The sequence below is a fragment of the Mustela nivalis genome (genome assembly GCF_964662115.1).
Source record: "Mustela nivalis genome assembly, chromosome: 4".
NCBI lineage: Eukaryota > Metazoa > Chordata > Mammalia > Carnivora > Mustelidae > Mustela > Mustela nivalis.
In genome coordinates, this window is record NC_139023.1 from 154,653,098 (window position 1) to 154,667,293 (window position 14,196).

Sequence of the window (14,196 nt, forward strand, 5' to 3'; positions counted from 1 at the left end):
AGCATTTCTCCATGAGGCTGCATATCAGCTCTGGCTAGGAAAATAGTCAAGCCACTCTGTTACCTCATCCATGCATATGCCAATAGCTACATGGCTATGCATGGAGGTCGGGAGGAGGGGGAGTTTTATCATGGAGATCGGGTCACACTTACTGATACTCTAGGGTAACAGCTATTTGCATACTCTGCAAGCTCTTATGGCAATTTCACTAATCTCAAATACATAGAAATATTTTCTAGGTGTGTTCCATTTGGAGAATCCATAGCGGGTCTGGGTGGGACTATCAACGCTGAGGACTGAATGTTTCTCCCTGGCAATTTCTCTTCTTTTCTTTCTTTCTTTCTTTTTTTTTTTTTTTTTTTAGATTTTATTCATTTGAGAGAGTCCAAAATGGTGGGTGTGGGGGGGCGCGGGAGGAGCAGAGGGAGAGGGAGAGGAAGAAGCAGGCTCCCTGCTGAGCAGGGAGCCCTACACGGGACTCGATTCCAGGACTCCAAGATCATGATCCCCATCCCAAGGGCAGACACTTCACGGACTGAGGACTGAGACACCCAGGAGCGATCCACACCGCCCCGCCCCCCTGGCAATTTCTAAAAAATGCTGGACATTGATTTATCAGAGGTGATTTACGCTAATCTTACTGGGCTCTAGGGCAGAGGAGCCGGTCCCTCCCGCCACCTGAGCCCAGGAGAGATGGACGCGCTGAGGCAAGAGCGGGTTTCATGCAGCCTCTCCTCACCTCCCCCCAGGCCGCCGGCGGGGGCTCCACTGGAGGGTAGTACTTAGGCACATCCCAGGCTACCGCAGCCATGAACCATTTGAAGTCCTTGCACTTGAGCTGTTTGCGCAGTTCCTTCTGGGCGGAGATGTCCCCGGTGGAGAGGTGCCTGTATTCTGGGCGTCGCTGGTAAATGTACTCGGCGAATTCATCCATCCAGGTCTCCGCCACCCGCTTCAGGTTCTGTGCAGCAGAAAAGAATGCCATTTATTTGACCTAGGCACGCAGAGGGTGATTTTTGTTGCCCTAGAACTGGAAAAAGTGCAAGAAATTCGACAACCGCCCAACCGCAGGCAGCGCTGGTTGGTGGTTTTTTCAATAAATGGGCGTTTTCATAACTGGGAGGGGGTGTGATATGGTTAGTCTGAGGCCTTGCACGCATTTCTGCCTCTGGGGTTCAACGACTGGTTAGGTAATTTATCAGAGTTGTTAAATTTCAGCTTACGATTACATCAACTTTCTCATCCCTCCTGTTATTTCGTGATTATAAATTCTTTTTTTTTTTTTTTTTCCACGCAAAACTAAAGGAGTTGAAACTGGAGATAATGAAGTCCTTCTCAGGCATCAAATTGCTTAAACCATTTCAAGGAACAGTTAGGATCTTGGAAAGAATGAGGACAAACAAGCTGTTACTCTTTTCTCCCAATTACAGAGACAACCCAGCATTACTAAATTCAAGACCTTGTGTTCTGATGATATTTTCTATGTACAATTCCGCTAAGCAGAATTCAGTAATTTACTGCACAATGAAGCGTAATGAAGCTAAGGGAAGCACGAACTAGCCGGGCTTCTCTGCAGATGTTTCCATGGGTGAAGGAAGCGGGAGGCTGATGATAGGGAAATAAACGTGCTCCTTGGGAGCGGGAGACCGTGTGGGCTCTGGGGAGGAAGCTCAGCCCTTTCATAAGTTTTGAGAGGGCTCAAATAACTCATCCACTCCAAGCCTCACATGCCTCACCCGAGAAGACACAGATAGTAATTCGCACCTACATCATGGGAGTGGTTGTAGGATTGAGTGAAGTAACATGTATAAAACAGTTGTGCTAGTACCTGGCACACAGTAGGTATTATGGATATTATTATTATTAGCAGAAAGTAATTAGAGTAATTGGAGGTCTAGTGTTGGGCTTGGCTACAGATGAACTGAATTGTTCCCGTGGTCTTTAGCTGAGATGAGATGTACTCTGACGCTCCTTTAGGCATACACATGCACACACACACACGTATACATATATATATATATATATATATATATATATATATATATACATATATATGTACATATGTATATATTAAATATAATGTAATATATACGTAATATATTTGTATGTATGTATAACATATATGTAATATAATATATATAATACATATGTATATATTAAGATTTTATTTATTTAACAGAGAGAGAGACTGAGAGAGAACACAAGCAGGTGGAGAGGCAGGCAGAGGCAGAGGAAGAAGCAGACTCCCCGCTTAGCAGGGAGTCTGATGTGGGACTTGATCCTAGGACCTTGGGATCATAACCTGAGTGGAAGGCAGATGCTTAAACAACCAAGCCACCAGGTGCCCCCAAGCTCTATCATATTAAGCACTGGTGAGAGCAACTGAGTTGTCCAGAGGGTCTGAGTTCTGATGTCCCCAGCTTGTCGCCTAGTTTCCTAGCCGGGGTCCCATAGGCTTTGGCTCTTGTTTCGTGTTTGAATTTATTTCAAATGCCCAGTTGCTGTGACATGGACCCTTCCTTTCAGTTTCTCATCTGTACTTGGAAGATAATGTGAGCAGAATGACTGGAAATTTTAATAAGATCCAGGCATAAGTGACTAAAGGAAAAACTAGTGATATTTAGGAAAATCATTTTCTCTTAAAAATTATTATAAAATCCTAATTAAGGCCTGGACCTTTGCCCAGAGGTCTGCTGGGAGTCAGATCTCCAAATATCTTAGTCCTAGTAAGATTGTACCCTTTTCTTGTTCTGTCCCACCACCTCCACCTCCAGGGTCCCCAGTGTGTCTCTCTTTCATCTAAGCTTCTCTCCATGCCACCCCCGACCACTCCCCACCTTCCCCACTATTTGCTTCCATGCGCTCCTTGGTTACTTTTGGATGCTGGCAGTCATGAGGAAGGGCTCAGTTAATACAGCAAGGTGCAGAAAAGATACAGTGCTACAACGACTACTCTGATTTCTTGGTTGCCTCTGCGTTCCTTCCTTTCCAAGACTCCTGACATTGAGAGTGTAAGAATTTTTTTCTGAGGGTTTATTATTTGCCATTGCTGTGCTGCCTGACATCCCAATAGCATTGCCTTGCCCATCAACACTTTCCACGCCCCTGACTCCAGTTTACCTAGACAGACGATCAGAGCCAAAATCAATGTTGTTTTGTAATAGTGAAGCCCTTGCCACACATTCTGCACTGCCTGATTTGTTTGGAGAAAAATAAGGAAACAGGTGATGGTGGAGACTCCTGCTTTGTGATGACGCCATGTGCTATACACACCTGTAACATTTATGTCTGAATCTTCACCATCATCTTGCCATCCACCTTTCATTCTGATAAACGTTGTGGATGAAATGCTTGGTATTTTTATCTGTCCTTGGACAGACAATTTTTATGATTAACAAAAAGATTCAAAGATAGAATGGAAAAAATTAGTCAATAATTTATTAAAACTTTATTTATATTCAAATTAGATGTTGGGCTGAGGTTCCTACTTTTATCCTAAAATCCAATTATTATTTAAAATGGAAATATTTAATTTCTACTGCTTTATGTTTCTCTGATAAATGAAAGTGAAAAAAGGCAAGGGAATATAAAAAAGCAGAGGCAAAGAGGTAAATTACCCAGGAGTAATGAGAAAATGACTTTATTAGGTAGAGACATGCCTTAAAAATTCTGATAGCTTTGTCACTAAGGTACCTATTTTGACATGTATACATGAGCTCTTTTAGACTGTAAATTCCATGAAGTTAGGTATAGATCTGTTTTTAATTAAAAAACCCAGCACCTTGAATGATTCCAAGCACATGTGTGTGCTCATCTGGGCATGCTAATTATTAAATTAAAAATATACTATAAAATGAATGTGAACAAATTCATAATGTGTGCATATATCCAATGGTAAAGGTGCTGAAATAGGAAAAAATTGTTTAAAAGTGTTGGTACCAAAGGGTATACATTTGTTATCTTAGATTTTTTTAAAAAAGATTTTATACATTTATTTATTTGAGTGGGGTTGGGGGGTGAAGAGCAGAGGGACAGGGACAAGCAGACTCACACTGAGTGCAGAGCCTGACGTGGGGCTTGATACCACAACCCTGAGATCACCACCTGAACCAAAACCAAGAGTCAGACACTTAACGGACTGAACCACCTTTTCTTTCTTTCTTTCTTTCTTTCTTTCTTTCTTTCTTTCTTATTTAAGACTTTATTTACCTATTTGAGAGAGAGAGAGAGTGTGTGAGAGGGAAGAAGGTCAGAGAGAAGCAGACTCCCCAGGGAGCTGGGAGCCCAATACAGGACTTGATCCCAGGACTCCGGGACCACGACCCGAGCCGAAGGCAGTCGCTTAACCAACTGAGCCACCCAGGTGCCCTGCTTTGGATTTTTGAAATAGAAATAGAGTTATTATAAAATTCAAAGAGGAACTCAGATGATCAGCTCAGATGCATTCAATTGGAAATGACTCGAGGTGTCATGATAAATGTTAGCCAGGATAAGCATCATCAGTAAGTAAATGGGGTAGGAGACAACACGCTGGTAAATTGTCAGCAACTTTAGGGAAGCTAACCAGGATGGCTAACCAGCCTGGTAGCTTTTGTGTTATCATGTCCATTTCAAATTAAAATAAACTCGGTTGCAGGTTAGGTTTGCTGATTTCCCAAACACTCTAAAGGAAGCAGCAGGATCATGAATGTATTCCAGGGATAATGTCAAATCATCCTTTTTTGTAGCTTTCCAGGAGATGGGAAAAGAAAAACAGCACGATAATTGCAAGAACTGTAATAGCTAGTTTCCCCCTAGCAATGAGCATTACATAAACATTTAAACATAAATACAACATCTTGCCCATTCTCTAATGTTCCCGATGACTCATTAGACATCCTCCATTATAGACACTCTGTTCTCTGAATTGAATTTCCTACCAGGAGGAAACTTTTTATCTAAAGAGTCGATTATTATAGTTAAGGAATAGTCCTCACTCCCAAACAGTGCAGGTGACTGGACAGATAATATCATTCTGAAGTCATTATTCTGGAAGTAACAATACTCTGTGCTCACTTGCCACCATAATCAGCACACGGTTTTGGGGAAAACATTGGAACTGCAGCTGAGAAATATTACAAGCAGTTGCAAAAGTTTTATTGGCCTTTTATAGATTGAAGAATAAATTCACTCATTCCAGGAAATGAAATAATTCTATACACATTTAAGTTCATTGTGATATTTCTATAGGAGCCTACATACACACATCCAAATACATGGAGGTAACGGGAAAGGAGCAAACAGCCCTCTCACAGAAGCATTCTCAGCTGTGTACACATGATCGTGCAGTTGAGACATCCAATCTCGTCTTTTGTAGAGATGGGAACAAAGAGAAAAATCAATCAATCTGAGTTGGCCCATCTCTCCCTAGGATTGGTTAAATGAACACTGGTGAAGATGCGAAAGGTCCAAAAAATAGTTATCAAGACAAAAGAAGGAATAAAGAATGGACCCTGGCAGATCTATATGTGCAATCATGGACTCCCAAAGTATCTGAAGTTGGGTCTATCAAGGTTGTCTCGTACCCACGGAGCCCGGTGTTAGCTGGGATTCCTGTTATTTGAGACTTAAATAGAATTGCTTCAAGACAAATTACACATTCTTTTCTTCCTCAAGATCTGTGTGGATTCCCAGGGCTTGGTGTTCACACATTCATCCTTCGCTCTGGTTTCCTGTTGGGGGACCTTTCTTTCCTACTGGGGGCTTGCCTCAGGCTTGCTTTCTCTTCTCTGTTTTGCAGAGCCCTGAGCAGGGAGCTTGTGTGCTTCTCCTCACCTCTCCAACACTCCCCAGGTAGATTACTAAGGTATGGATTGTGACGGCAGATTCGAGGGCTGTGGCAGATCTTCAGGTGACAAGGCACAGCCGATAACATGGGTGGGATATTTGACTTCCTTCATATTCTTTGGCTGTTATAGAGAATTTCTCCTTGCCAAAATTTCTTCTGTCTTTTGACCCCCTATCATCCTGCTGTCCTCAAAATTTCCCCTTAAGGCTCCTCAGTAGGACTGCACCAGAATGTCTTCATTTCTTCTCCCTTTTCATGCAGAGTGAATCCGCTTTCTCTTTGTCTGTTTGTGCTTACCCTGGCCAAACCCTGAAGCCTATCATTCCATAGCCACAATGTCCTTTCCAGGTATTTTACTGGGCAAAGATGATTCCCCTAAAAGAAGTTTGACAGCTGACTCTTGAGTTACTCCTCACCATTTTGTTGTAGAAGGGTGGCCCACTGTTCAAGACATTCTCCAGAGGGTCCCTAACAGTCCTCTTGAATTTTATTCTCCTTCAAGAGACCTCTGCTTATGGGATCTGCTTTGTTCATTGCCACTTAAAAAATGCAGTTATTTCCTGGCTTTTCCCATACGGTTTCACCTGCTTCAATGTCCTTCTTCTCCTTATTTGTCTGAACTCACCCATTAAGAAACTCTTCTTATTCTCCCCAAGTAGAGATGCCAGATAAAATGTGGGACATGTAGTTAAATTTGAATTTCAGTTAAATAACAAATAACTTAAAAATATGAGTGCAATTGATAATGCTTGCATTATCAATATTACATGTGTTAAGTTGAATTGAATTGAATTGAATTAAATTAAATTAAACAAGGAGGCCACTAGACTTGAGGGGCTCCTAATGTTATGGTGGTTTACCTATGCAAACCAAAATCCAAGCTTGTAAATGTCTCCAGATTATGAAATCAAAACACTAGGCACAACCAGTCACAAATAGACAACTAGGCTCTAAGCTATAGCCATTCAAATTATTTCCTTTCTTTGCTTTTGTATTTTTCTCTGTGTTCATCTTTGCCCTTAATCACTTCCAGTTTGACACGTCCCAATTCAAACAGACTTTTGCTCAAATAAACCTTTAAAATTTTTAATATGCTTTAGTGTATCTTTTAACACAGGGGCCATAATTATACTAACAAAGTTATTTATCTGAAATTCAAATTTAAGTGGGTGTCCTGTATTTTTTTATTTGCCAAATCTGGCAACCTTACTGCTGATATATATAATATGTGTGTAATATATGCTCCGTGATGGTTTTTAAAATTCATTAAGTGACTGTATATCCAGAATCTCGCATATATATGTATATATTATACATATATTTATATATATAATATATATATATTTATATATTTTTTAAGAATCTGGCATATCTTCATGCTATTGCCAATACATAGTGAATGTTTTGCTTCTGTGGAAATCATTCCAGAGAAGTTTCAGGCTCTCTGCAGAGAAGCCTGCCATAACACACAGTTGATCTAAATACGCTTCTTAATCCCACTGCTTTTCTGTTTCTAACAGGTGGGATCCCGCCGGTGCTCTATCTGGGAAGCAAGCAGGGAAGCAGCTACATCGTTTAAGATAACAGCAGTGCTAATTGGAAGCGGGAGGTGAGGGCTCAGCATGGCCAGGACGGACAATTTAGGGCTTACTGTTAACCTTAATCTGCAAATAAGTAGGTGGAGGCCTTCTGTCTCTTCACATCTGGGCTGGGTCCAGCCAGGCTCGGAGTGGGAAGCAAGGGAGACTGAGGGAGAGGGCCCAGTCCTACTCCAGGTCAGTCCAAGAGGTTTTCACCTGCTGGTTTTCCATCCAGTGTGAAAGTCATGTAACAGTTTGAGAAGGAGGGCTACTGGAGCTGAAGAATACATTTCTTTTTCCGTGCAGAAAGCAAATGAAGATGTCTCTAGTTCTCTATTTTTAAAAGCTGCAGACCTTCCTAATTCCTGAGTGATAAACGATATAAAAACTGTCATTCTGAGCACCTTCTCCGTACAAGACATTGATAACATTCTCTCTTTTTAGGTCGACCTCAGTGCTTTCCTGTGTGTTATCACACGCTCCTCCGTTCAACCCAAATGGGGATTAATCGCTCCTTTCTCGGGGTTGCCCAAATATTTATTCACACACTTAACACACTCAGCCTTATATTAGCAATCTTTAGAATTCAAGGCTTGTTTTCTTTGCACTGTCTGACACTAAATCTTTTCATAATTCTAACACTCATAAGGTCTTTGAATTGGTGTTTTACCAGGGACATTAAATCATGTTCTAGCTCAGCTTATAAGAACAGATTTCTGCTTCTGACTGACCATTTTTATTGTGCGACATGAAGAAAATAGATAGTTCCATTATACCTGCTGATTCATGACACTGCAGAAATCTCTCCACTAATTATTTCTTCTTGCCAGCAACATTTTAGACCCTGCTGTTTAATGATCCTAAAAATACAATCCCTATTCAGATTCTCAGCAGATTATTTGGCGGTGGATGGTCTGGCCACGAGGCTGTGCCATGGGTGTACTGTCTGGGCCCCCTCACCTCCTGGTGTGCCTCCATTTCTTTGTGCAAAAAGCAATCCTTACATGGGCACCCGCCTGACCCCAGCCCACACGCTGTGCTTGGGTCAATATTAAGCTATTGTATTATGATGGGTTTATAATAGATTTCTCTTTCTTCACTTTTTTTTTTTTTTTTTTTTTTTTGGTGCTTTTCCGCCAGCAATGGCTGGGAGCTACCAAAGCCAAGCCAGTTTCTTAGTTGTCCCAGTCACTCACTATCCCAGGACTTCAGAAAATTCTGCCTCAATTTAAATGCATTTCTTTCCTCCTCTTTGATGCTTAAGAGAGTCCCACCCTAAAGCCCTCTTATCATTGATAAAGTGATCAGGTCATCAAGGATACAGCTCAAAAGAGAATCCCTTTAAGAGAGCCTCAACCTCAGGACAATTAGTCAGCCTAGCACTGCTTTCTCTCTGATCTAAAGACTTCTTTGAAGTCAGTGGGAATCCTTCAGCGTAAGGAGAGGGTGGCTAACCCAGTACTAAAAAGGGAGGTTTCTCTGACAGGCAGTTTCCTCTCTTCTTCCCCAAGGTGATGTGAGCTGTTTGCAACTGGTTACCTGCTCTGAGCTTTTTGACATAATTTAACTATATCTCTGTTCTGTCTTTTGACCGGATATTTTAGATCTTTATGGTAGTGTTTCCGATAACATTTAATGTAGCCTTTAGATGGAGGACAAACGAAGAATAGCTCTGCAAATTATTTAGCAACATATCTTACTAGAAAATGCATGTAAGCCTATAAAACAGCTTTACTGAGGAAAAACTGATATACAATAAACTGCTGATGTTTAAAGTGTTCAATCTGACCCATTTTGATCTATGTCTATACTGGTGAAACCACCGTCACAATTGAGATAAGGAACATATACATCACCTGCAAATGTTTCCATATACCTCTCTCTGTTTCCTTTCTTAGGCACCTCTACCATCATTGCCAGGCAACCACAGATCTATTTTTTCCCTAATTATTAAGACCTAAATTTTTTCTATTTTTTTAGAGCAACTCTAAGATCATAGCAAAATTAGTGGTAGCTACAGAGATTTCCCATTTAGTCCCTGCCCCCACAAATTCATAGCTTCTCCCATTATCAACAACATCTCCCAACTGAGTGGTTCATTTATGACAATAGATGACCCCATATTGACATACCATCACCCAAAGCCCACAGTTTTGGGTGGTAAACCATAGAACTCACTCTTGGTGTTGTACACTGATATATTTTTTGTTCCCATAATTTAGTTTGTATTTTCTAGATTGATTAATTAATTAATTATATTTTCAAGAATTTTAAACAAATAGAATAATAAAGTATGCACTTTTGTCTGGCTTTTTAAACTAAGCATAATTGTTAAGTTCATCCATGTAGCTGCATGAATTTCTTTTTATTATATTGTAGTATGTAGTTATGCTACAATTCATTTCTCCATTTACCTATTGATGGACATTTGGGTCTTTCTGGTTTGGGGATGTTACAATAAGGCTACTATGAACAGTGTTTGTATGGATATTGGTTTAATTTCTACTAGGTAAATATTTTGAAGTGTGTCTGGGCATATGTTAAGTAGTCTAACTTTTAATGAAACTGCTAAACTATTTTCCAAAGTGGTTGTTCCCTTTTCCATTCCCATTAGTATTGTATGAGTATTCCAGTTAAACCATAACTTCAGGGGAGCACCTGGGTGGCTCAGAGGGTTAAAGCCTCTGCCTTTGGCTTAGGTCATGATCCCAGGGTCCTGGGATTGAGCCCCGCATCGGGCTCTATCCTTGGTGGAAAGCCTGCATCCTCTTCTCTCTCTCTCTGCCTACCTCTCTGCCTACTTGTGATCTCTCTCTGTCGAATAAATAAATAAAATCTTAAAAAAAAAACAAACCCATAACTTCAGCACTCAGCATGGTCACTCTTTTTATTTTTGCCATTAAAAAAGTATAGTTTTAATTTATAGTTCCTTAATGCCTAATAATGTGAAGCATCTTCTCATGCACTTATTGATCATCTGTATATCTTATTTGGTGAACTATTTAAATCTTTTGCCCATCTAAAAAATAGGGTTTTTTTTTTGATGTGTGTTCTTATTATTGAATTCTGAAAGTTCTTTATATACTCTGGATACAAGATTTTCATTAGAAATGTGATAAAAATTTATTTAAACTAAAAAAAAAAAAAAGTTTGCCATTCCTCCTACCCCTAATCCCTTACCTCTGGCAATCTATCTGCTCTCTGTATCTATGAGCTTTTATTTTCTTTTTAATATCACATGTAAAGGAGATCATGTATTTATCTTTCTCTATCTGATTATTTTACTTAGCATAATGTCTTTGAGGACCATCTATGTTGTTGCAAATGGCAAGCTTATTCTTTTTTTAGGGCTGAATGACATTCCATTGTATATTTATACCACAATCATACATCAATGGACACGTAAGTTACTTCCATATCTTAGCTATTTTAAATAATGCTGAAATTAACATGAGGGTGTATACATTTCTTTGAATTTTCATTTCCATCTCTCAACAGAAACTTTACAGGCCAGAGGGAATGGCATGATATATTTTAAGTGCTAAAAGAAAAAATACTTCCAGCCCAGAATACTTTATCTGGCAAAACATCACTCAGAATTGAAGGAGAGGTAAGGAGTTTATAGACAAGCAAAAGCTGAAGAAGTTTATCACCACTAAACTGGCCTTACAGAAATCTTAAAGGGAATTCTTTATACTGAAAAGAAAAGGCATTTTTTAGTGACAAGAACACATATGGAAGCATAAATGTCACTAGAAAGGTAGGTATATAGTAAAAGTAATGGGTTACTCAGTTACAAAGATAGTATGAAGGTTAAAAAAAAAGAGTAGTAAAGATAACTATGATTATAAGAATTAGCTAAGGGATATACAAGACAAAAAGATGTAAAATGTGATACTAAAAAGATAAAGTACGGTGGGGGAGAGTAAAAATGTTGAGTTTTAGAGCAGGATCAAACTTAAGATTTATCAACTTAAAATAGACTATTATAGATAGAAGTTGTTATATGTAAGCCTCAGGTTAGCTGTAAGGACCTATTTAGCAAGAGGCTTTCATTAAAGTTAAACTGTCCCTGCTCCTCTTCCCCCAGGGGATTTACTTAAATACAAGACCCGGAAACCAGCTCCAGGTAACAAAGCCCAGATACAGGGGTAGGTCAGGCCACCTGGAGACATCGGATCAGTGCAGGGTTGCAAACTATCTCCCTAGCTACCAAGGAGTATGGGCCCCCACCCTTTGGGAGCCTTTTTGGCTCCAATCCTAATCAAGGTGTGATAGGCTGGTTCAAATGTCTACTAGGGTAAATTGTAATTCAGTTGGTCACCTAGCATCACTGTGGAGTTTCCTGTGTGTGTTACAATCTCATTGGCCACCTGTGCACGGCCAGGCCCGACCGCATGGCCTTTGCCCTTAAAAGCTAGTCTGTGAAACAGAGAAGGGTCTCCCTCTCTTGTAAGAGGTGCGTCCTGAACGTTCGGTTAGATTCTTGATGCTTGGCGCGAAATAAAGCTTTGCTTGACCTTCGCTTTTTATCAGTCTCGCTCCTTTAATCACGGACCCATTATCGGGGCATAACAGTAGCCACAAAACAAAACCTATAGTAAGTGCAGGAAAGGCAAAGAGAAAGGAATATAAACGTGCTACTAAAGAAAGTCATCAAACCACAAAGGAAGAGAGCAGGAGAAGAAGAAAGGAACAGAGAGGAAATACAAAAATAGTCAAAAAACAATTAACAGACTGGTCATAAGTACATACCTATAAATAACTAATTACATAAGTATGTAATAAGTACATACCTATCAATAGTTACATTAATAACTAGTGTAAATAGACTAAATTATTCAGTCAAAAAACATAGAGTGGCTGAATAGATTAAAAAACAAACAAACAAACAAACAAAAACCAACAAAACAAAAGTACCCATCCCTGTGCTGCCTACAAGAGACTGACTTTAGATATAGGACACATACAGACTGAAAGTGAAGAGATGGAAAAAGATATTCCATGGACATGAAAACTAAAAGAAAGCTGAATATACTTACATTGGACAAAACATTTTGTTTTGTTACAATAACTGTAATATGAGACAAAGAAGGGTATTGTGTCATGATAAAGGGGCCAGTCCAACAAGAGAATATAACATTTGTAAATATTTATGCATCCAATATAAAAGCACCTAAATATATAAAGTAATATTAACAGACCTAAAGGGAGAAATAATAGCAATACAATATAGTAGAGGACTTTAATACTTCACTTACATCAACAGATAGATAACTCAGATAGGAAATTAATAAAGAAACATCAGCCTTAAATGACATCTTTGATAGACTTACTAGATATTTATAGTACATCCCATCCAAAAGTAGCAAAATATATATTTTCAAGTGTATAAGGAACAAGTTCTGAGATAGATCAGATGTTAAGCCACAAAACAAGTCTTAATAAATTGAGAGGATTGAAATAATATCAAGCACATTCTCTGACCACAGTGGTAAAAAGCTAAAAATTAATTATATAATGAAAACTGGAAAATTTGCAAATATTTGATGACTAAACAGTGTGCTACTGAACAACTAATGGGTCAAAAAGAAGTCAAAAGTGAAAAAATGTCTTGGGATAGACAAAATTAGAAATGTAACATACCAAAATTTATGGGATGCAACAAAAGCAGTTCTAAAAGGTAGATTAATGGCAATAAATGCCTTCCTGAAGGAACAAGAAAAGTCTCAAATAAACAACCCAATTCTATATCCCAAGGAACTAGAAAAAGAAAAACAAAGGTCAAAGTTAGTGGAAGGAAAAGAATAGTAAAATCTAGAGCAATATAAATGAAATAGAAACTAAAATGATAGTGGAAAGATCAATGAAGCTAAGAGCTGCTTCTTTGAAAAGGTAAATAAAATGGACAAACCTTTATCTAGACACACCAAAAAAAAAAAAGAGGACTCAAATGAATAAAATCAGAAATAAAGAGACATTACAATTGATAACACATAAATACAAAGGATCATAAGAGACTACTATGCGCAATAATTGGCCAACAAATTGAACAACCTAGAAGGAATGGATAGATGGATACAACCTACTAAGACTGAATCATGATGAAATAGAAAATCCGAACAGATTGATTATTAGTAAGGAGTTTCAGCCAGTAATCAAAAACCTCCCAAAGCGGCGCCTGGGTGGCTCAGTAGGTTAAGTTAAAGCCTCTGCCTTTGGCTCAGGTTATGATCCTGGGATCCTGTGATCAAGCCCCTCATCAGACTCCCTGCTCCCTGCCCCACATACCTGTCTGCCTACTTGTGATCTCTCTGTCTGTCAAATAAATAAATAAACAAAACAAAACAAAACAAACCCCTCCCAAAAAAGTACAGGTTAAGATAGCTTCACTGGTGAACTCTATTCAGAGAAGAATTAAAACCAATCCTCAAACACTTCCAAAAAATAGAAGTGGCAGAAACTCTTCCAAATTCATCTTATGAGGCTAGTATAAGGCTGATACCAAAACCAGACAACGATGTTACAAGGATGCCAATATCTCTGATGAACATAGATGCAAAAATCCTCAAGAAAATAGTAAACTGAATTTGACAATACATTAAAGCAATCATACACCATGATTAATTGGAATTAATCCAGGGATGCAAGGATGGTTCAACATTCACAAATCAGTCAATGTGATATACCACATTAAGAAAATGAAAGCTAAAAATTATATGATCACCTCAATAGATGCAGAAAAGGCATTTGACAAAATCCAACATTCATCTATGATAAAAACTCTGA

At 39.0% G+C, this 14,196-nt stretch overlaps 1 protein-coding gene across 1 annotated transcript in view; it reads right to left on the bottom strand.

Annotated features, from left to right (window-relative positions):
* Positions 1–14,196, bottom strand: part of GALNTL6 (polypeptide N-acetylgalactosaminyltransferase like 6) — a 1,234,529-nt gene that overhangs the window by 63,839 nt on the left and 1,156,494 nt on the right. The window contains exon 10 of the mRNA XM_082726947.1: positions 740–961. Within this exon, the coding sequence (XP_082583073.1) occupies positions 740–961 (222 nt within the window). The remainder of the gene's footprint in view (positions 1–739; positions 962–14,196) is intronic.